The sequence below is a fragment of the Telmatherina bonti genome (genome assembly GCF_933228915.1).
Source record: "Telmatherina bonti genome assembly, chromosome: 6".
Taxonomy (NCBI): Eukaryota; Metazoa; Chordata; class Actinopteri; order Atheriniformes; family Telmatherinidae; genus Telmatherina; species Telmatherina bonti.
In genome coordinates this window covers 30,672,026-30,696,229 of record NC_136624.1, presented here as the reverse complement: position 1 = coordinate 30,696,229, position 24,204 = coordinate 30,672,026, and the positions used below count along the sequence as shown (strand labels likewise).

Below are 24,204 nucleotides of genomic sequence, written 5' to 3'. Positions count from 1 at the left end.
ATATATATATATATATATAAGTGAGCTCTGCAAATCTGACTTTGCTGCCAGGATAACATGAAAATTAATCTACATGGAAGAACATCAAACACATGATTTTGTCCTAATCATGTTTGAAAATTCACACTTAAAATTTAAACAAACTTAGACATGATTTTCTGACCTGTACGGCTGGAGCAGAAAGGAACAAACAGGGACACATACTCAGTTTTCAGCTGGCACAGCAGTGTATTAATAACTCCAGCTCTTGCTCTAATCCTGATAAGAGGCTTTCTCTGTGTTGTTCAGTTCTAACTCGTGGAAAACTAACTCAGATGCATTTCCACGAAAACAGTAATACCTCCAATTCATCTCTATGTTGAAGTAACCAGCTATTACAAAGGTGAACTATGGATTGAATTCTCTGAAATTCAAAGATATGTATGACCTTCTGAGAACGTAAACCAATTTTCAAACAGATTCTTTCATCAGCTGTAGTTTTTCATTAAATGTGTTTGATGCTGGTAATAAAATGATTCAAAGGGAAAGTTGTTTCCTTTCTGAAAAGATATCTGATCATGATTTTGATCATAAGAGAAGTACAAAAAAGACTGTGTATCAAGTTCTTTATTTGGTATTTTTAATAAGACTTGTAAACCCCAACAAGCCATCCAGTCCAGTCTGCATTTCATGCAAGAACAATCTGACCTCGATCTTTTCCATCCATCATAGCTTGTGGATGTATCCTCCATATTTTTTAAAAACTTGATTGTAATATGATCAGATTTAAATATGTCCAATAAAACACAGAAAAGCAGGGAGGGAAGTATAATTCTGAATATCCATACTTTATGTGTTGAATTTTTGCTGAACAGATTTATAAGACACAGTTATAACAAGGAAATAAGAATTATATTGTATAGGGACATGTTCTGTTGCATTTCTGTTACAGAGATGAACAGATATTAGAAGTGTTACATTAAATCATTATTACCAGAACTGTAAATAACCAGATTTATTGATTTCATGAAGTTGAGGTCTGTTAAACACTTGTTACTAACGTTAATGCTTTTAAAGCCAAGAAAACAGAGGTCTTCATACTCAAAATCAAAATCTTTTAATTGATTTATTATTCATAGGTTTGAATTGCTTTTTTAAAAAGAAAAACATATTGTGACCATAAATTTATGTTTCCTATTGATAACATAATGGGCACCAATAATACTGACAATAAAAAAATAGAAGAAAAAAGTTTAAATATTGGCATTGAACATTTTGCAGTAACTGAGGCAACAGAAAAAATAATTTAAACAAAATTATGCATAAACAAGATTGAGCTCATTCATGAGCACTGAGGTCACTCTGATTTATTGTGCTTAACTGTATTCTCCTCTTGTACATCCTCTGCTGCGCTGGGTCCAACACTGCCCCAGTTTCACAGCATGTAGTCATGGATAGTGACCCTGACTCTGTTCCTTTTTTTTTTTTTTTTTTTTTTTTAACCCTCTCAGTGATCATCATATAAAGAAAGGGTAATTCTGCAGGAAGCATAACAGAGGCTTTGGGAGAGGCAGTCGGTCAGGGCAGTTTGTGTGCTTGTTGATTGTGAGGCGTGTTAGATGTTGCAAAGAAGGAAAACCTTGCATGCTGTGCAAAGGATGCTCCAACTTCAAAGGGACTCCGCTGTCTTTAGTTGGATGTTGTGCAGGTTCAGGCTTTGTTTGGGGCTTAATTGCTGCCAGGTCCTTCTGTGTCTGGCCTGAGACAATGTAATGCTGGACAAGACTGAGAACATCTGGAAAGGACTGCAAGTGAGGCAGACCAGGGGAAATTGAGTCCAGCCAGAAACAGCCCCTGTTGTATTCTATACGCACACTAGTAGGTCCACAGCGAGTCTTCACTGATAGGGCAAGCATGTACTGAGGGTGAGTGCTGTCCCGCAGCAGGAAAGTGCCTTCAGACTTTGTCAGGAGAGCTTCTCGAGCTTCACTCGCCGAGATAGAACCCCAATACCAACCTAAAAAATGACAAATTGTTTAAACATCAGCTTTTTATCTGTCACATGGATGCAGCTTGAAGAGGAATTTGGGTCAACTTTAATGCTGTTTCTCACATGGTGCAGACTGAGTGAAGAGTAAGCCTTCAAATAATAAATGCTATGAGCTGCTGGTCTACCTGAGGTCTGTAGGTACTGGAAGTTGGTGGTGATGCAGCGTAGGTCCTCTGCTGGATCCCAGGTTGGAGAGGAAGGATATGGATAGCAGGAACGTCCTTGTTCCTCATGATGCAAAATGGTCACTGCCCTTGCAACCATTACTGACGCAACGGGGGTCTGTCAAAAATAATATTCACGTTGAAAAATCAAGAAAGCTGTAATTAATTTGAGTAATGAATTTATATTCTCATGTAATTTTATTCTGAGTCTTTGCAATCCAAAATGCTCCAAGCCACTGGTTAGTGTTTCAAATTTTTTGCAGAAAAGAAGTAAGAAAATTTCCACATTTGACATTTAATTAACAGAATATTCCGTTTCATCACAATTACTAAAAAAGAAAAAAAGTCTGATTCTTCAGAATGTGCAGAGCTCAAAGCAAAATGAAGAGGGAAAGGATATATGGAACAAAAACAAAAGAAAAAACGTGACAAAGAAGCAAAAAGCAACACATCTTAAAATAAATTAAACGTAAATTAAATAAAAACAAAACAAAGTTTGTATTTATATTTATATAATTTATTCTGCAATTTCTTTAGAAAACGCAGAAATAAAAAGAGGTCTAAATTATATTAATAATGAGATAATTTATTCATTTAGTGAGATCGCTGCTCTTTAGGATGCATGAGGGGGAAAAAAATCCTACAATAGATAAATGAAATACACCAACATGCAAAATGAAACACACACACACTTACATGTAAAACAGGGATTAAATCATGATATTAAATTCTCTTATCACGCTCCTATAGCAACATATTTACTGGAATCAAATGACCAAATCTGTGGGAAGAAATCTTACCTTAAATCAAGGAGAAATAAACCGATCGCTACCATTAAAAAAAATCTAACAGCAGTCCAATAAATCCTCACTATCAGTATTTATTAAAGCAGTCAAAATGAGAAAATAAATTGCGTTTTCTGCTGCAGATTAAAACATCGACGGAAGCGGAGCGCGTGATCTTTGTAAAGTGCAGCTCCAGAGCAGCCCAGTTCACGCGGACTGACGGAAGTTCCCGGAATCTGCTTCCAGGAAAGGTTTTGTTCTTTCAGTGCCTGCAACGACAACAAGGCTGCAGCCAGTAGCTTTCCTTGTACCCAGCACACACACACACACACACACACACACACACACACACACACACACACACACACACACACACACACACACACACACACACACACACACACACACACACACACACACACACACATAGGCACAAACACGCGCACACACACACATACACTGCTTCCTGTACAGATTTCAAATTAAGATACCTCAACAGCTGAATTTACGACGAACAGGATAAACCACTACAAAACAACGGACTAACTAACTAAATAAATAAATGAATGAAAGATTTTAAATAGCAGATAAACTTGAATCTGCTGTGAGAAACTTCGCACTGGCTTCTACCGATTTTGATGATAATAGTTTGGCTCATAGTCAACAGTCTATACTGACTGTTGTTGCAATTTTTTTATTTTCCTCTTAGTCCTGGAGAAGCAATGAAAACTGCATGACAGAAAACTGAAAATCTTTTAAATACCTGTCCTTCATCACATAATCTTTAAATGAGGATGAATATATATATATATACAAATGTATTAACCATCATTTTAAATCTAATATGTGCTGAATAAAAAGTCTTTAAAGACTTGTTTGCCAATTCCAATGCTTCTGTTCAGTTTTTTGTTTAGTTTGTGAAGGTGAGTACAATGATACATAATTAAAAAAAAAAAAAAAAAAAAAACTAGAGGGGAAAATAGTTGGGGTACCATGACAATACAATAAAATAAAATAAAATAAATTAAAATAAAAGCCCGAAGAGCAGGCATACATTCCTTTTTGAAAGGACAAACACAGGGAAATGGATTCAGATACTCACAATCATCACTTATTGTTCTCTTATTCGTCAGCAAGCTGAATATCTGCTGCTTTTAGCGCCAGCATCTGTATTATACATTATAACTTAATGTGTACAGTTTATCATTAACCCATTATTTTTCTTACTAAATTACTGTCTTGGTATCTTTATATTAAAAGTTTAAACTTGATGTTGGGCTAGGACAGATTACACATTGTTTGTCTTGAATATACGTTTTTGGTCTCAAACATTGTATTTAAACTACAAAGCTGGATATTAACAGCAGGAATCTACTTCCGGTAGGTAATGTTTGTCATTTGGCGCAGCTGACAGCGTTTTGTTTGCTACGTTCATGTTAAATTAATAAAAACACCGATATACTAATCGCATGAACGGTAAATATTTGACACAGCGAAACTCTTGATGTTCATTACATTATGAAATGCTGAAAATGTCTGCCATTAAGTCTGCATGTGACATGTTGAAGCACTTCATTGATGTTATTTAAATTATGTTAACAAGGCAAACAAGCAATGTAGGTTAATACGTTATCAATTTGCTTGATTATTTTGCTCTCCTAATTATACTCCGAAGAAAAAACTCAAACCCAAAACTTATCCAGTGGAAAAAAAAAATCTTTTGAGGTGCAAATTTGTTTTCTTGGAAAATAACTTATCTGAAATGAGCATGTCCTCAAAGATTCATCATAACCCAGCTCTTAGTTCCCATGTACTGAGATAATGACCACTTCAAATGCTGCTATTCAACTCTGAACCTTGTTTCCAAGAAAAAAATGTTCACATCAACCATGTTTCCCGTGAGGCATGAAAGCAGCAGAGCGCACAGCCAAGGCTTCCGAGTAGAGCGCCTTCTTGGAAAACGCACACAACCCCATGACCCCTGCTGCTGCTGCCTGCTTGCCTGCATGAATATGGGATATCAGTCACACACGCATTTAAAAGGAGAGGAAATGAGGGCGCACACAACAAATACAGAAAACATTTTATTATAGAACCATGTTAAGCAACACTGTTTTAGTTGAATATAGTTGTACCCTGATCCAGTGGCCAATGAAGGCTGCTGCAAATACAATGGGGATGGTTTGGATTTTGTTAAGACAGAAAACTGTCTGCACAGTACAAGTTTAGAAAATATGACTGATAATCCACCTTAAAGCAGAAATTTTACAGCAATTTCTTAGTGATTTTATCAGCTGAATTGATCATGAATGGAGCACTAAAGAAATACAGCAAGCAAAGGTGAGGGGAAACAATCCACGTGAACAGAAGTTCCATCCATCGGTCCATCCATCCATCCATCCATCCATCCATCTTCTGCCGCTTATCCGGGGTCGGGTCGCGGGGGCAGCAGCCTAAGCAGGGAAGCCCAGACTTCCCTCTCCCCAGCCACATTTGCCAACTCTGCGGGGGGGATCCCGAGGCGTTCCCAGGCCAGCCGAGAGATATAATCCCTCCAGCGTGTCCTGGGTCTTCCCCGGGGTCTCCTCCCAGAGGGACGTGCCTGGAACACCTCACCAGGGAGGCGTCCAGGAGGCATCCTGACCAGATGCCCGAGCCACCTCAACTGGTTCCTCTCGATGCGAAGGAGCAGCGGCTCTACTCTGAGCCCCTCCCGGATGACCGAGCTCCTCACCCTATCTCTAAGTGAGAGCCCGGCCACCCTGCGGAGGAAACTCATTTCAGCCGCCTGTATACGAGATCTCGTTCTTTTGGTCACGACCCACAGCTCATGACCATAGGTGAGGGTAGGAACGTAGATCGACTGGTAAATCGAGAGCTTCACCTTCTGGCTCAGCTCCTTCTTTAGCAAGACAGACCGGCGCAGAGCCCGCATTACTGCAGACGCTGCACCGATCTGTCTGTCGATCTCGCGCTCCATCCTTCCCTCACTCGTGAACAAGACCCCGAGATATTTAAACTCCTCCACTTGAGGCAGGACCTGACTCCCGACCCGGAGAGGGCAATCCACCCTATTCCGGCTGAGGACCATGGTCTCAGATTTTGAGGTGCTGATTCTCATCCCAGCCGCTTCACACTCGGCCGCGAATCGCTCAAGCGAGAGCTGGAGATCACGACCAGATGAAGCCAACAGGACCACGTCATCCGCAAAAAGCAGGGACCCAATCCTGAGGCCACCAAGTCGGATCCCCTCAACACCTCGGCTGCGCCTAGAAATTCTGTCCATATGAGTTATGAACAGAATCGGTCGGTGATAAAGGGCAGCCTTGGCGGAGTCCAACCCTCACCGGAAACGAATCCGACTTACTACCGCCAATGCGGACCAAGCTCTGACACCTGTCGTACAGGGACCGGACAGCTCGTACAAGGGGGTCCGGTACCCCATACTCCCGGAGTACCCCCCACAGGAGCCCCCGGGGGACACGGTCGAATGCCTTCTCCAGGTCCACAAAGCACATGTAGACTGGTTGGGCAAACTCCTATGCCCCCTCCAGGACCCCAGAGAGGGTATAGAGCTGGTCCACTGTTCCACGACCAGGACGAAAACCACACTGCTTCTCCTCAATCCGGGATTCGACTATCCGGCGGACCCTCCTCTCCAGGACCCCTGAATAGACCTTACCAGGGAGGCTGAGGAGTGTGATTCCCCTGTAATTGGAACACACCCTCCGGTCCCCCTTCTTAAAAAGGGGGACCACCACCCCAGTCTGCCAATCCAGCGGTACTGCCCCCGATGTCCACGCGATGCTGCAGAGGCGTGTCAGCCAGGACAGCCCCACAGCATCCAGAGCCTTAAGGAACTCCGGGCGGATCTCATCCACCCCCGGGGCCTTGCCGCCAAGGAGCTTTTTGACCACCTCAGCGACTTCAGCCCCAGAGATAGGAGAGTCCACCCCTGAGTCCCCCAGCTCTGCTTCCTCATCGGAAGACGTGTTGGTAGGATTGAGGAGGTCTTCGAAGTATTCCCTCCACCGACCCACAACGTCCCGAGTTGAGGTCAGCAGCTCCCCATCTCCACTGTACACAGTATTGATGGAGCACTGCTTCCCCCTCCTGAGCCGCCGGATGGTGGACCAGAATCTCCTCGAAGCCGTCCGGAAGTCTTTCTCCATGGCCTCGCCGAACTCCTCCCATGCCCGAGTTTTTGCCTCGGCAACAGCCGAAGCCGCATGCTGCTTAGCCCGTCGGTACCCATCAGCTGCCTCCAGAGTCCCACAGGCCAAGAAGGCCCGATAGGACTCCTTCTTCAGCTTGACGGCATCCCTCACTGCTGGTGTCCACCAACGAGTCCTGGGATTACCGCCACGACAGGCACCAACGACCTTACAGCCACAGCTCCGGCTGGCCGCCTCAGCAATAGAGGCACGGAACACAGCCCATTCGGACTCAATGTCCCCCGCCTCACTCGGGACATGTTCGTAGCTCTGCTGAAGGTGGGAGTTGAAGCTCACTCTGACAGGGGACTCAGCCAGATGTTCCCAGCAGACCCTCACAACACGTTTGGGCCTGCCAGCTCTGACCGGCTTCCTCCCCCACCACCTGAGCCAACTCACCACCAGGTGGTGATCAGTTGACAGCTCCGCCCCCCTCTTCACCCGAGTGTCCAAGGCATGTGGCCGCAGGTCCGACGATACGACTACAAAGTCGATCATCGAACTGCGGCCCAGGGAATCCTGATGCCAGGTGTACATATGGACACTCTTATGCTGGAACATGGTGTTCGTTATAGACAATCCATGACGAGCACAGAAGTCCAATAACAAAACACCATTTGGGTTCAGAGGGGGGGGACCATGCCTCCCAATCACTCCCCTCCAGGTCTCACTGTCATTGCCCACGTGAGCATTGAAGTCCCCCAGCAGAACAATGGAGTCCCCAGAAGGAGCACCCTCCAGCACTCCCTCCAAGGACCCCAGAAAGGGTGGGTACTCTGAACTGCTGTTCGGTGCATAAGCACAGACAACAGTCAGGACCCGTCCCCCCACCCGAAGGCGGAGGGAAACTACCCTTTCATCCACTGGGGTAAACCCCAACGTGCAGGCACCAAGCTGGGGGCTGATGAGAATGCCCACACCTGCTCGGCGCCTCTCACCATGAGCAACTCCAGAGTGGAAGAAGGTCCAGCCCCTCTCGAGGGTACTGATTCCAGAGCCCAAGCCATGCGTCGAGGTGAGTCCAACTATATCTAGTCGGAACCGCTCAACCTCGCGCACAAGCTCAGGCTCCTTCCCCACCAGAGAGGTGACGTTCCACGTCCCTAGAGCCAGCTTCTGCAGCCGGGGATCGGACCGCCAGGGTCCCCGCCCCTTGCTGCCGCCCAGCTCACATTGCACCCGACCCCTACGGCTCCTCCCGCAGATGGTGAGCCCACGGGAGGCATCCATCGGTCCATCCAGCTATTTTCTATATCCAGTCTATCAAGTTGGCATTTACAAACTTAAAAAGATAAAAAATAAATAAATAAATAAATAAACGTGTGTAATATATGTTCCAGTTATAGATCCAGTTTTAGGACTTATCTAATATCAAGACTACAAGAATTAGTAGTGGCTATGGGTCCTCCAGCATACATAGACTTTATACTAACCAGGTGCCTGTTTTAAATGAACAGAAAGATGTGACTATTGCATTGTTTCCTGATTAGCATTTGTGCAAATTAGAATATTTTACTATTAAGTACCACAATATATTAATTAAAATTTGGAACATTTATAATTTGTAAATCTATTAAATAGCCTTACATGCTTCAATAGCGAAAGAATAATTTTTATTTCATTCTGTAAAATCTTGCAGCCTAATATGTTACCACATCATTTCAGCTCCTGCCTCTCTAAGATTCCTATTCTCAAAAAGTTGTCTGCTCTGATTCTTCGAAAACAGGTGAATACAAGGTTGCTGTTTATTCTTTCTTTCTTTGAAGGGAAAAATGTTACAAAGAATTGATGTATCCACTCATTGTTAGAAATAAAGCTGATGCTGAAGTACCGTAAAGTGCAATCATTATTATCATGACAGTTAGTTAAATAATGTCCTTGTAGAAGGTTTGTAATTCTCTAAAAGCAATTGTCTAAATAATTAGACGTCATGGTTAAAAAAAAAAAAAAAGAAGTATTCCTCTTTTAATTTCTAAAGCTTTGTGTATCAGGCAAGTAATTTCTTTTTGTTTATTCTGGCATCCCAGAATATCCCACTTTATCCAGCAATACTGTCATTTTCCAACTTATTCAGTCTTGAACAACTCTAACATATAACATTTTTGTAAATAATGTTTTTCATAATGGGCTTTAAGTCGTTTGGACATGTCGGAATAACCCAGGGGTGGTCAACTCAGGTCCTCGAGGGCAGCGGTCTTGCAAATCAGGAGTTTCTGTGCTGCAACAGATCTGACACACATTGGACTTAATTAGCAGACTTGTGCAAAGCTTGAGATCAAACTTTTCACTTGTCTGCTAATTACCCATTGATTTGAGTCAGGTGTTTTGCAGCAGGGGAACTCACAACATCTGCAGGACTGCCTCCCCTCAAGAACCGGAGTTGCCCACCGCTGTAATAACCTGTCTAAAATTAAGGTGCACAAGCTTTTTCTCCTCTAAGGTCATTGCAGATGTCTTTCCTCCTTGGCATTGTATTCATGTGCACCTAGATGTTTCTGATGAGCAGACTGCCAAAAGTTCTTTTATAGAGGTGCTCACACCTGCTGATCATCACATAATAAAGTGCATTTGATTAGCACAGCACCTATTGAGCCTCTCAATACCTCCGGAGAGTGTATTGGCATTTAGTTTTTCATGAATTGCTTCTGCAGTTTGACTTACTTTTTGTTCAAGATGTAATAAACAAATGTATTATGTCATGTGCTGTTTTTCCAAAGTAATATTTACACTAATTTCAAAACCTGATGACTCTGTTTTTTTTCACATCTAATACATGTCAATTTTGGATTTTTTACCACAACTGTACTTATCTTAAAATGAACAAAAAGATTAAAAACAAAACATATTTTCACCTTACTCATAATCAACATTATCCAGCCTCACAGTTTCATCCAGATGTGGTCTGTGATATGGTCTCCAAACAAAAAAAAAAGAAGAAAAAACCAACAATTGTACTCAGATCTTCAGAATGGTATAGCTCTCAAACTGAACTACCAACAAGACATTACTACCAGTTAAGGTAGAAAATAATTTCCTCATGTGTGTTCATGGGTCTTTGCAAACTCAAGAAAGAGAAAAAAGCCATAAAAGCCACACACACTACAGGATGAGAAAAACCTCCAACATACACCCACTTTAATGAGACTCAACAGCTGTATGGCTGTTAGTATACACCAACCTCTGGCTTTTTACTTGGTTTCCAGGAATATTGGATCTATTTATTCATTTCAAATACATTTGGCTGAACATAAAAATATGGAACTTTTGTTTCAATGGTGTATCAGTAAAGTTTTAGGAGACTTTCAAAAAAGAAAATAAAAACATTCTCTGCATGATGATGCATCACTATAATGATTTCTGCTTTACGGTGGATCTGTATTTTTTTCTTCTAATTTTCAGTGTGAAACAAGTGTCTGCATGTAAAAATAAAGAAGCAGCGGCTAGGAGCTAAACAGTCAAATCAGTCAATTTCAAATATCATGAAAGTGATGTGTGATGTCTAACTTTCTTCCCCATTCTCTCCTGCGCCCTTGATGAGGCGTTTGTTGCCCCTCTTCCCTCCTGGTCCACGGGGCTTAGCAAAGGCCTGCTTTAAGGTGTGCTCCATTGGATGGACCTCCTCGTACAAAAAGTCTTCTGTCAGACCATCACCGCTGTCAATCTCCATCTGTGCAGGACAGTGGTTGGTCATTATAGGTTCACTATGGAGTCACTGATGAAAATGAACCTGTTGATTTTCCTTCAGCCTCTTTGTAAATTATTTAGGCAACCTGTACCTTCTTGATAACTTCCAGCTGGTAGTCTCTTTCCACCTCATCCAGTAACCTGTTCTTACAGCTGGAGTACAACATCCGCTCCTTGATACTACAGGTATACCCTGGCATTGAATAGAGGAACACTGGAAAACAATGAAGTTAATTAAATGACATTTTCTGCCTCACTAGATTAATTATATATCAATTGTGTAATTGGTGAACTTCATAAGGTCTTTGAACTCAAACACAATCAGTAACACATCTATAACCTCAAACTTAACAACACAAACTGAGTGGAAAGAGCAGATCACGAGAGAACATGCTCTTACCTCACCACAGGAAGACTAACCAGCAATTACTCTTCTGAAACTCGGCAGTGACTCACATTTAACTCAAAATGTGAAAGCCTCATACTTCCCATAAACCAATGCTCAACACAGATTTAACTTAGCTGCTTGTTAAATACAGGTTGCATATAATTAAGTAAAAATGAAAATTAAGTAAAAAACTCTAAACATTCAACAGAGTTGTTATTGTTTATGTGCCATCAGTAAACATGTTTTGATGTTTTAACGGTGCAGTATACTGATTTGATTTGATCAAGACAATGGCAATTCAGTGTAATTTACTGCTAATATTCATTCATAATTGTACTAAAATCTCAAATGTAGAACATTTTTAGCACATATTTATTGGAGTTTTGATTACTTGGCTGATGTAAGTTCAACATTTACTCTTAACGTCATTTAGCTTATTTGTAGAAGACATTTATTTATCGATCTTTTAGCTGCCAAATACTCATCAGGGGTTGTAAAATAGATAAATAAATAATGAAGTTGCTAACTGGGGTGGTGTGTAGTACAGGGGTAGGGAGTTATGGTCCTAGGGAGCCACAGTCCTGCAGGTTTGAGATGTTTCTCTGCTTTAACACACCTGATTCATATTTATTGGATCCAACAACTTGATCCAATTGACTTCATTCAGTTGAATCAGGGTTGTTAAAATAGGGAAACATGTAAAACATGCAAGACTCCAGCTCTCCTGTTCTAATGGGATCATCAGCACATCTTCAGACCTGCCTGCAGAAAAAATAAAGTGAGGCATGAAAAAAACTTCAGACAACTGAGAGGAGTTGAGCAATTCACTACGTGCACCAATGTGAGTCGTCCTTTCACATCACACAGCCATTTCATTCATCATGAATAACCATAAAATGTTGGATTTGTGAGGCTTTGAGCTGAGGATTGGAACTTTGACAAGGACATGAAATTATCGAAAACATAAAACATTGACACTAACATCTTAAGAAAAGCTTCTCATAAAAGTAAGTAATAAATGCAGAACTGCAAACCAGTCTGACACTTAAAAGCTTTGTTGCAGTGGTGCTACATAACCTTTAGTCTTTATTTACAAAAAAGGGAAAAATTGGAGTACTTTGAAATGTTGTTGTTGAAATGTATGAAAATATTGTAAACATTATTACAATTTTGTAAAAATGTAACTTTGTGCGCTTTAGGTACAAGCGACAGCTATAGATTAATACACTGCCTGGCGAAAAAATGTCGCCACTTGGATTTAACTAGGACTAATAAGCTCAAGCCTCCTGTTGAATCATTACTGCATGGGTGATTGTCTTTCCGTTGGTAACAAGTTATTTAACCGCAACTGATGCAATGGCTAGCTTCTCATTTCTTAAACAATTATCCGTGTAGAAACCTGCATCCTTTTGTTGTGAGAAGATGTTAGTTGGTTTCAGCAGGGTCAAATCATTGGCATGCATCAAGCAGAGAAAACATCTAAGAGACTGCAGTAACTATTAAAATTAGGCTAACAAACGTTCAACACATTACAGGAAGGTGGGGAGCTATTGTCTTTGAGGAAGAAATCTGATTGGTAAAAAAAATTCAAAATGAGTACTTAAGTAATCTGTCTGTCTGTCTATCTATCTAAACCTTTGGTGAAATCAGATCAAAGAAAAACACCAGTACAGCTCAGGGCTCTGTTCAATAGCAGCTATGTTTAAAAGTACATGAGCAATGTGAAGGGAACTCAAGGGATTGGGACTGAACATTTGTGCAGCTTTAAGAAAACCATTAATCAGTGAAGCTAACCAGAGAAAATGTTTCAATTAGCTAGGGAGCATTAAGATTGGAGTTTGGAGAAATCAAAAGTCATGTGGTCTGATGAATCTAGATTTAGCCTTTTCCAAAGTGATGGGCGTATCAGAGTAAGAAGAGAGACAGATGAAGTGATGCAGCCATAGTACCTATTTTATAAACCTTTGGGAGCAGTGCTATGACCTGGGGTTTCCTGCAGTTGATCAGATCTAGTTTCAGCAACATTATGCTCAAAGAAATTAGGTCAGCTGACTACCTGATATGGAAAATATGCAGGTTATTCCATCAATAGATTTTGTTCTTCCCTGATGGCACTGGCATATTCTAAGATAACAATGCTGAGATTCATTCACACAAATTGTGATTCAGGGAGTCTAAAACATCATTTTCACACAAGGACTGGCCACCAGAGTCCAGACCTGAACCCCACCAAGAATCCTTAGGGTGTGCTGGAGAAGGCTTTGTGCAGTGATCAGTATCTCTCATCATCATTACAAAATACTGGTGAACAAAAAATGCAGCTCTGGATTGAAATAAATCTTGTTACTTGCAGAAAGTTATTGAAACAAAACCACAGCGGATACTACGTGATCAAAGCTAAAGGCAGTCCAACGATGCATAACTTTTCTTTCACGGTGACTTTTTCTTTGGCCACAGAGTGTATACAAGCCATTCATATTGCTACGATTCTAAAGAAAAGTTGTATAATGATTTGTTATAAAATAGTGTGTATAGGGTGAAACACTTAAAAACAGCAAATTGGATTTCTGTAGCATCTTTTTGCAAGCTCACTGGCAGCACTTAACATTTTCATCGACACCTACATGAGATTATTATTTTTCAGATTGTCAAATCACAGGACTCAGAACTTGCATATTTTTAAAATATGTGCTTTAGAAATTCAAGAAGCAGTGTGTATGCATTAATTCCCCTCTTGTCCTTTTCCTTTTAATAAATTACAATTTGTAATTTAAATGGAACATTTGGAGGATATATGTAGAAATTATATGAAAATATCCTAAACTGGCTTGTTGCAGTGGAATTAAAAAAGAAAATCTAAAAAATAAAAAAGAACTACATCAGAAATAAATAATACTGTAAGTATTTACCTTTTATTGGTTCACTCTAAGTAGTGCCAAAAGTAAGTATCTCATACTGTTACTGTTTCCAGTTATGATTATTATGTTTTATAGTTAAAGTATTAAGTTAATTAATATTGTCTGAATTATATTATCAAAATGTTACCTAAATAACATGTAAAATAATGACTAAGAATTTTCCTGTAATGCAGCATTTCTATAGCAATGTAGGCAATTAATACTTTTAATTATGAAACCCTACACATACTTATTTCTCCCCATATTTAACGCTTTAAAAGCTAAACCCATAAAAAATGGTAAAAAAAAAAAGTCAATTTTTTTAAATGTTAAGTATTTACTTGTCGTTTAACAAAATGAAGAAACAAAACAAAACAAAACAGAATAAAAAACCCTTTTCTGGTAATAAATGGTAAATGGTTATTTACCATTTATTACCATGTGATATGTGAAAATTACTATAGTGCAATCTTCTGCTTCCTTGTATGTATTCAGGGCAGAAGACAAATATGAGATTGTGTTCAACAGGATTTTGTGCAAAGTTTTTACCATAAAGTGATGTAAATCATCTCAAATCAAAATATGATACTATTGGCTTTACAGTATAGGGATAAAGATGATAAAGATGATAGAACACTGACCAAGTGCCTCCTGCAGCTGGCCTTGATGGGAATGTTTGAAGACAAAGAAGTGATATCTGGGGGAATCTGTGGGAATCCTGAAGGGAAGCTCCTGGATTTCTGTCGGTTTGGTGTGAACCAATTCAATGGTCTCTTTCTCCACATCCACCCTCTGCGGCAATACAACACACATAAGCTAGCTCTGTTACGATTACATATTTTGTACACCGACAAAGACAAATCTTTACAGTTAAATTTTGTCATACTATAGGTTGCAGACTATGGCATGAGCAGTGCATGTTTCTGCCGAGTCTCACCAGCTGTATGTAGTTGATGCGCTTCTGCTTGAGTTGCTGCAAAGCTCGTTTGGCCTCTTCTTGTAAAGGAAATGCAAGACCCTGAAGAGTGTGTGCCCTCTTATCTAAGCCAAACTCCATGGTGACCTGAGGGGAAAAACATACACTAAGGTCTCTGATCATTTCTTTAATGACATCACAAAACATAGTTCATGTGTTCGTACAGGAATTGACAAACCTTCGCCCGTGCTGTTGGAGTCCCAAACCGTCTACGTTCATCCTGCAAACATAAAGGGCCGTTTGAAAATAAATAAATAAATACATTTCTCCTCAAACACACTTAAATCCTTCAATCAGAAAGAAAGTGAACCTACCCAAACAACTTTATCCTGCAGGATGAAAATTTGAAACACAAATGATAAGCACACAAATAAGAAATTGTGCAATCATATTAGAACAAGCCTCTTTTTTTGATGTACCTCTGTAACTTTGATTCGTTGCAACTCCTGCTCAGCTGTTGTGAGTGGAGCCGGCAAGGACGAGGAAGATTTGTGGCGCAGGTACCCCTGGAAGCACAGGTCATCCTGGAAACAAATGCAAACCAGCAGATCAATACTCTAGCATGAGCAGAAGAAATCTAGTTTATCAGTAATCTCAAAAGTGGGATTTTACCTCAACTGTGCCAAATATTTCGTCTTTGATGTGGCCTCCTCCGAACTCTTTCTTTAGTGTGGCACGAGTTGCAGCATACATCATTTTCTGCCTCACCTAATAGATACAAAGACACACAGTAGAATAAAATTAACTTTAACATAAACTTTCACTATCAGGGACTGTACTTTGGTTGTTTCGGATGAGAACTGTTTCTTCACTTGAAGGTTTGAACGATCTGCAAGTGGAGTCTGATTGTTTCTGATTGGTTTTAGTTATTCAATGCAGAAAGTCACATTTAAAATCCATTTTGTACAAATACCAAACTCTCCAGTCTTCACTCTCATCTAAATTCTCAAGCTTTTCAGAGTTTTAAAAAAAAAATCTTAATCATAGCATTATTTAATTTTGTTAAGACAAATAATAAGGATTTAACCTTAATTGTGAAACAGCACCATGTCTTTAAAAGTAAACCACAGAAATATATTAATTTGAGAAATAACTCAGTTAAGTGGCTCTTAAGTTGTGTTTTAGCAAAGTTAGCTTATTTGTTATGTTTAATTCAACAAATCATTTCTCATTTCTCTCCATAACAACAGCTAAATAAAAACATAACTGAAAAGGAGCCATCATACTGTCTCTCTGAGATAGTTTGACCAAATAATGGCACAGACTCTTCATTGAAACTTCAGGAAATTGGCAACTTGTCAAAAAGGTCAAATTAAGAGAGGAAATAAAGGATCAGCTAAAGAAATTACATGGTAATTTGTTAAAGGCTCGACATTAGTCAGATGTTGCAGCTTGTCAGGAGTATGTAACGACTAACCAGACATGATGTTTGTATTCATGCAAGTGTAATGTTGCACCATATATACAATTATGTGACATACTCCTTAAAATTTCAGTTTCAATGTCTGTTCATTAAAAGTAACTCAACCAAATGAAAAAAAAAAAAAGAAATCTTTGCTGGTGACTACTTTAACAGTGATTTAACCATTTATATTTCATTTGGTTACTGCTTTCTTATTTAAACTTATAACTGTTTTCTCCTGCGTGAAGTGTTGAACTTCTGTATCTTTTTACATTGTTTTGTGTTTAATTTATGTTTGTGTGTCTTGATAGTCCAGGGACTACAGATGGAAATTAGTTCTGAGAGCTAAAATCTGGTACTAGGCATATTTTCTCTGTGATTAATGCTGATGTGCATTGTCCCTGCCAAATAAACTAAATAAACTAAACTAAGAAGAAAGAGGCCAATGAGCATCCTCAGACATACATGTGATTGGTCAGGTGACCAAGCGATGAAGATCCACTCGTGTCCCTGTGCATTCTGGGAGTCCAGACGATAGAGGATATAACAAGGCTGCTGAGGCGTTAGCAGAGGAAGCAGGAAGTGATCATAATCCTTGTCCCAGCTCTGTGCTGGCTCCCTATATGAATCTAGCACCAACTCCTCTGGAAAGAAAACAGCAAAAGAAAAGAACAAAGCGGGTGATGGTCAAACGTCTGTCAGATGCTTCTGAATGCAACATTCATATCATATTTACCATTTCTGATGATAATCTTCATTATTCTGATGGAACCTCCTCTTGCTCTTGCCAGGAACTCTTTCAGCTCAGGTGTAGCTGCAGTAACCAGATACAAGGCAGACAAAGTCAAAACTGAGGATGGGCATTTGAAAGCTAGAGAGTTTGGTAAGTAAGAACCTGTGACTCCACTTCAGAGTGAAAATTTGATCCCCTGCCAGCTATTAACACTGTTGCCTAAGCTGACTCAAAGAACGACACACACACACACCAGCGTATCACTGACACATGTGGGTTTGATGCGCAACACAACTTAATTCTCTCATTTCCAAAACTCTGTGTTGTACTATGTGACAGAAAAGTACCAGTTTGTCATGTTCCCTTCTGTCTCGCCATGGTTACCAAACACAGCTGGCTCATTAATGATGCAAGGTCAGGTAAGAAAGGTGAGAGAGGTTTGCTTCCGTCAACCGTGCTCCAGTTACCAAGCGGCATAGCACACATACATGTACTCCGCTGTTTAACTTCTTCTGAATGAACGTGAGAGCAGTTCATCGCAATCACTCATATTACAGCAGCAGCAGAGGTTTTTTTTAGCCGAGTCAGTGTAAAACATTCTCCAAATTGCATGAAATTATAAGCTTTTATTACCCAGAGTACTTAAAATCAAACATAAACAATAAAGTTATTCATATATAGAGACCACCACAGAGGTTTTTTAGAAAAAACACCCCTCAAAGAAAAGAAAAAAATAGACATCACTAATATTATCAGTGGCGCAACTCAGAAGCTATTAAATAAATAAAAAAAGAAAATCTCTAGGTTTTCTTTCTATAAATTCAGACTTACCATTGATTCCAGTTTGATGTGACATCTTTTGGCAGTCAGGGTTCACAGCTTCAAGTTCCTATCATGCAAGAAGGACAGCTTCCAAGTCTGTGTCCTCGCTCAGCAGGTAGGCTGCTTCTCCTCTGATGGCCAACAGACGGACCCACGCGCACAAGTGACATAAACGCCTTGAGGGTGACTCAGGAGCTTCCGAACACTTGAAATACAATCTGCGGAACTATGGCCGATGAGTAATAACGTGCCTGTCAGTGGATATGCCGCCCCAACCACTGATCTAAAACTTCTTTGCGTATCGATGACCGCAACTTTAATAATCTTGGTGGGGGGAAACCTCCAGCAGGTTCCTTTGCTGTGCTATGTGCGAGCCAGCACAGAGATCCAGGGACCACAACACCTGTGGGCAACGCAGTGTGTCCAGATGCAGTCGCAGCCTAACATATGATGAACTTTTACCACCCATTCACTTAGATTGGACGATCAACTTCGGCAGACGCAACCACACGATCTCAAATTCCAGCCACCTGGTCACAGAAATGTGACACCAAGCAAGAATCTGACTGCTACATTTCAATATTGTTCCCTCTTCCCAGGTTCTTGTGGTCGGTATAACCTGTCCCTTTCATCAATGAATAAGTGAATGAAGAGAGGCAAGTAGTAGAGGTGCCTCGCGCAACTCTTTATATCCTTTATCAAAACAAAAGAATATGAGGTTTCCTATGACAACAGCACTCCTTAAATGTAATGCAGAGCTTAAAAAGCGAAGTCTAAATGATTTCTACACACAAATAAAAAACGTGTTTGCTGCATCAGACTGTCGTAAGGAATAAACGTTACCATTAAAGTAAAAAGTGCTAAATGCTTAAACGCACACATTATTCCAGCGCTTATCCCATGTCAGTCTTGTGCACACTCACAGAGTGAGAGAAAGATAAGTGTGCACCTGTGAGGTTACCTGTGATGGGATCATTCATTATTCACTCATTGGTGAGTACATAACACAAGCATCTATACATTATTTAACATGGCTCCCACCCCTCTCTTCTGCTTCAGGAAGACACACTTTGTATACACAAACATACACACACACATACACACACACACACACACACACAACACTTATCTCTTCAACTGAATGACAATGTCGGCATTTCTGTAATGCTTGCATGCCAATCAACTTTGGTTTGCATGTTATTGTACGGCTGCGGTCAAGACATTCACTGATCTCATTCATACTCATTTGAAAACAGAGACAAAGAAAATGCTGTTTACAAACTGTGATTTAAATGTAATTATTCTGAATAAAATGGGAAAATGTCATGTATCTGTAAATAAAATGTATTGACAACTATTAAACATTGTTTACCATATAAAGTTCTAAAATGACTAAAAGGTCCTTAATGAAGCTTTATTAGCATTAGACAGTGTTTCTTTTTTGTCATGTGGAGAAAAACTGAATATTTGTAGATTTTCAACTGTTGAAGGTATATGAAGAATAAAAGTAATAATACATACGGGGGAAAAGTACAGCTGTTTATATTAAAAAAAAACCTAATCATTATTACATATTCTAATCATAAATACAGTGATCAGTTATAACATTTAAAAAACAATAGGGCAGAAATTTTTAATAAATGCACAATAAAAACAACTTTTTACAGGTAATAAGGGCATTTTGCTCAGCCCTGCATCAAGCCTTCAAAAGCACCAGAATATAAATGTAAAAGCATCAACATAAAAGCTTCTAAAAAAAAAAAACCCCACAGGTTTGTCCTTAAGCACCGTCTTTAGAGTCATGAAGTTCCACTTACGCCCAAAACAGAGGATCTGACAAAAAATACCACCTCATCGCGTGATAGTGAAACTCTGTAAGTCATCAGCCTCTATAAGTCATCCACACATGGGAGCCAAAACGTCTGTTGAGAAAACAGAAGAAAAATAAAGTAAAAGACTTGTACGAAACTAGAAGTAGCCAGAAGGTGCAGATTTCTTGATTCCAAATCACCCCCAAAATCAAATAATTTGTTTCTTGTTACATCTCTGAGATTTCATGCAATCTCAAAGATGTAAAATTGAATCAAAATCCATCCATAATTTTTAGGTTATGTTGCAAACAGACAAACCAACTCTGCTGAAAACATGACCTGCACCTTAGAGGCACTTTGTCCAGGAGCATGTCAATAAAAACAATCATGCGATATATGTTTTCTCTCACCATGTTTGTGCAGGCACTGGCAAATGTCAGGTATCTAGGGTTAAACTGCAAGGTGTTAATGGGTCCAGGATGTTTCCCGTCCAGCACAGCCACTTTCATCCCGCTCTCAGTGCTCCAAACATGAACCCTCCCATCCTCTGAACCTGCACGAGATATGCTATTCACACATCCAGCCTGACAGGAATGAGATCCAGACATAGAGCTAAAGAACTTCACCTTACCAATCATGACAAACTTTGAGTCTGGAGTGAAGCAAGCTTCCAGGGAAATGCCTTTGCTGTTGTTATAGCCCTTTGTATGAATGAAAAGAGGCAAATTTGAGTTAGTTAAAGAAATCCTACTAAGAGATAAACATGGAATTCTGCATATTCATGTCTTACTGAAAAAGTGTGCAGCACAGATCCACTAAAAGCATTCAGGATGCGAATGGCCCCTCCGTTTGTACAGATAAGGATCTGTTCTCCGTCGTTACTGAATTTGAGCCCTGTCCAGTCACAGACTCGATTAAACCTGGTCTCAAAGTTGGAGAAGGGGCCCTATTAGCAAGAAGAAGTGACATATCAATAGTCATAACAATAGTAACTTTTGCGCGTTTCTATATTCAAGACAAGCCCATTACATCCTTCACTCTACCTTGTCAAAAGCACGTAGGTCATAAAGTTTAATAGCCTGTGACTCCACCCCTGCAGCAAATATCAGGCCGTCTGGGTCAAATGAACATACAGGTCTCCCCAGTGGATTAGTCAAACCCTGAAACACAAATAGATGCAAAAGAAAAGAGTGAGTGGATTTCATGAATTGTGAAGAAAAGTGCCAAATTTCTGCGTTCCTAGTCATCAGATGCTTGGTTTACACTCTTTTTTTCATATCAGCATCTCCCTTGTCATTATCCGTTTGGTGTATTGATTTTTTTTTCTAGCTTTTGTATGTTGGCCCAGTTCTATGTCTGAACAGATTAATCTTCACATCCCTACAGCAGGGATACTGAAGACAATAATTAGGGCCTTTCTCCAGAGCAGGGCTACTCATTTCAGTCCTACGAAGGCTGCAGTCTCGCAGGTTTTCAAGGTCCTCTGCTCCAACACACCCAACTCAAATGAATAAGTCATTGTGCAGGACATCATGGGCTGTTGGCTTTATTTATTTTAGTCAGGTATGTTGGAGCTGGGATAGATTGAAAACTTGCAGGATTGTGGCCCAAGGATCAAATTGAGTTGCATCACTCTAGACAACTAAAGCTGTAATTGCACATTTGAGTAAGTGCTGACACAAAGAACAGAGGAAGTGTCATTTTCAACCCAGTTCACAGGCACTACTCACCTGACAGTCAGGAGAACGCAAGTCCCAGATCCGTATCGTCTTATCCAAAGAGCTGGAAATGAACGTTTGGTCCACTGGAGACATGGAGAGGGCAGTGACCCTGTTACAAAAACAAAGTCACTTTCACTATAGAAGAGTGAGTTACTAGGCATAAAAAAAAAACATGTAAAAAAATACAACTTTGATTATCTGTGAAGCATTTCTTCCCACTCTCGTCGAACCTATTTGATTAAGAACTGCAAAACTGTACAGTGGAAGCCCTCAACTTAAACAAGCTACTAAAGTAAGTTGTGCATTCAGAGTTGTTTGTATTTCTCTGGGCAGTGTGCATGTTTTGCAGTAATATTAGTTTCAGTTAGATTATGACCATTATTGCACATTTTACTGTTGTTATATTGAGGTCTGTGTTTGTGCTTCACTCACCGTGCAGTGTGCCCTGGAAAATATCTGATGAACTTGTTGTCAGTGAGTGACAGGTATCGGATAGTATCTGGGGACAACAAAATGAATTCTGTGGTGAAATTTGTCAATATTTGAGTTGTTTGAACATTATGCGTTTGGCTCTTTGTGGTGACAGCTGACTGTCAGTACGAAGTTATTACCATCTAGTTTGTTGGAGCTGTAGACCACTGTGTTTGGATCGCCATGTGTGTAACGAATAAGGTCTACTCCATATTTCTTGCTGTACAGAGTCCTACTCGGCCTGGGGAAAGACAGGAAAGCAAGTCAGGTTAAAATAAAAACAAAATATAAATGCAATTTTTTTCCCCTGCTGTTTTATATAGTTATAATAGCTACTTACTTGCCCTGTTGGATGTCGTATAGCATAATGCAGTCGTCATCGCTGCTTGATATCGCACTTTCCCCATTTGGACTGTAGTCCACGCAGTTAACTTTCTCTGAATTGTTTCGATATGTCCTTGCTACTCTGAAGCTCCGCAACACGCTGTCTGTGATCTTCATAGCTGCTTAATTTAACTCAAAACAGAATTTAGCGCATAAAATATTTTAAAATTTCGCCACTACTTCACTGCTTCATTTATAAAATGTGCTAATTAATATAAACTCGCCCAGATTAGCCTCGTCGTGGGGTTTTGGTCGAAAATATTTTAATTAATAACAACAAAGTCCATGCTTTGCATCACAACAGCGTTACAATCTCGGAGAAACTGTTGAATGCTAGATTTGGATTTTGTCGTGTACAAGACGGGCGGCTATCTAAATTTGACTTTAAATCCAACGCTTACACCGAATCTAGCAGTGCTGGTAAGAAAAACTAACGCATCTCAGATCGAGCAAGCGGAAATCACGACAATTTAAAAGAAATGTTATTTTAATTTTGTTCATGGTTTGAAATTGTTTTATATCAGAAGGTAATGGAGTAAAATAATGGAATTGAATTGACATGAGGGTATTTCACAATTTCCAATATAATATTAAATACATTTACATTTCTTTAAGCTTAGTTGAAAATGAACTGCACTTTGAAAATCTTACCCCGGAAGTTATTAAACAGAGGGTTACAGAGGGTTAGGAGATCATGCTTGTATCCCTAGGCTTTTTGTGAACTGATAGTTATTCTCATACACTTTAACCATGAACAACTGTAGAAGAGTCGCATTTTGGGGTGAATGTACGTCTAGACGCTACATGCTATGCTCATTGGTAAAATTACAGATAAATTGCCAACGGGGTCCAGAGACAGCTCTGTCCCTCGGTCGGAGTCAAGGGACCGTGGCCAAACAAGCCCCAGGCCCCGACCAGAAAGCTCAGTTAAGAGCGATAGACCTGGCCCAGAAGGTCCGACAGGAGAAGATGAAAACACAAGCGACTGAGCCTCCGGTGTCGGGCTTGCGGTCAAGAGTGATGGAGCTGAAAAGGTTCAGTCAGCAATTACAAAACGTCCATCCAAACGTGCTGGCCAAACACTTGCACAAAAGCGTGCTGTACCGGGATAAAGATATAGTTGTTGTCAACAAACCTTACGGGATCCCTGTTGGAGGTAAGTAAACCACGAAATAGAATAATATTTCCTTATGTATGTATATATATATATATATATATATATATATGTATATGTATATGTATATGTATGTATGTATATGTATATATATATATGTATGTATATATATATATGTATATATGTATATATATATGTATATACATATATGTATATATGTATATATATATGTATATACATATATGTATATATATATGTATATACATATATGTATATATGTATATATATATGTATATACATATATGTATATATGTATATATATATGTATATACATATATGTATATATGTATATATATATGTATATACATATATGTATATATGTATATATATATATATATGTATATACATATATGTATATATGTATATATATATATATGTATATACATATATGTATATATGTATATATATATGTATATATATATATATATATATGTATATATATATATATATATATATATATATATATATGTATATACATATATGTATATATGTATATATATATATATATATATATATATATATATGTATATACATATATGTATATATGTA

The 24,204-nt window shown here is 39.4% G+C and overlaps 4 protein-coding genes across 4 annotated transcripts in view; 1 reads left to right on the top strand and 3 right to left on the bottom strand.

Moving 5' to 3' along the window:
- Window positions 1-1,496: 1,496 nt before the first annotated feature.
- Window positions 1,497-3,076, bottom strand: LOC306756773 (cytokine-inducible SH2-containing protein-like; the record flags this gene model as incomplete). The annotated part of the gene is made up of 3 exons (XM_079241629.1): window positions 2,994-3,076; window positions 2,155-2,311; window positions 1,497-1,996 (listed from the first exon to the last, which is right to left on the bottom strand). Exons 2-3 carry the CDS (start codon window positions 2,291-2,293, stop codon window positions 1,497-1,499), a joined length of 639 nt encoding a protein of 212 aa, XP_079097755.1. The 5' UTR covers window positions 2,294-2,311; window positions 2,994-3,076.
- A 7,615-nt stretch (window positions 3,077-10,691) lies between these two features.
- LOC306757552 (twinfilin-2-like) lies at window positions 10,692-18,128 on the bottom strand (the record flags this gene model as incomplete). The annotated part of the gene is made up of 9 exons (XM_079242636.1): window positions 10,692-10,859; window positions 10,969-11,090; window positions 14,803-14,953; window positions 15,099-15,224; window positions 15,557-15,661; window positions 15,750-15,845; window positions 17,005-17,183; window positions 17,276-17,353; window positions 18,104-18,128. The coding sequence occupies 9 exons, from the start codon at window positions 18,126-18,128 to the stop codon at window positions 10,692-10,694; spliced, it is 1,050 nt and encodes a 349-aa protein (XP_079098762.1).
- A 1,494-nt stretch (window positions 18,129-19,622) lies between these two features.
- Window positions 19,623-22,793, bottom strand: LOC306756724 (WD repeat-containing protein 82-like). The gene is made up of 9 exons (XM_079241561.1): window positions 22,438-22,793; window positions 22,238-22,338; window positions 22,059-22,125; window positions 21,636-21,735; window positions 20,949-21,065; window positions 20,696-20,851; window positions 20,537-20,606; window positions 20,316-20,458; window positions 19,623-20,016 (listed from the first exon to the last, which is right to left on the bottom strand). The coding sequence occupies exons 1-9, from the start codon at window positions 22,596-22,598 to the stop codon at window positions 19,984-19,986; spliced, it is 948 nt and encodes a 315-aa protein (XP_079097687.1). The 5' UTR covers window positions 22,599-22,793; the 3' UTR covers window positions 19,623-19,983.
- A 372-nt stretch (window positions 22,794-23,165) lies between these two features.
- The window catches only part of rpusd4 (RNA pseudouridine synthase D4), a gene marked incomplete at its 3' end in the record, with an annotated part of 7,227 nt that continues 6,188 nt past the window's right edge, over window positions 23,166-24,204 (top strand). The window contains exon 1 of the mRNA XM_079241573.1: window positions 23,166-23,637. Within this exon, the coding sequence (XP_079097699.1) occupies window positions 23,232-23,637 (406 nt within the window). The 5' untranslated portion in view covers window positions 23,166-23,231. The remainder of the gene's footprint in view (window positions 23,638-24,204) is intronic.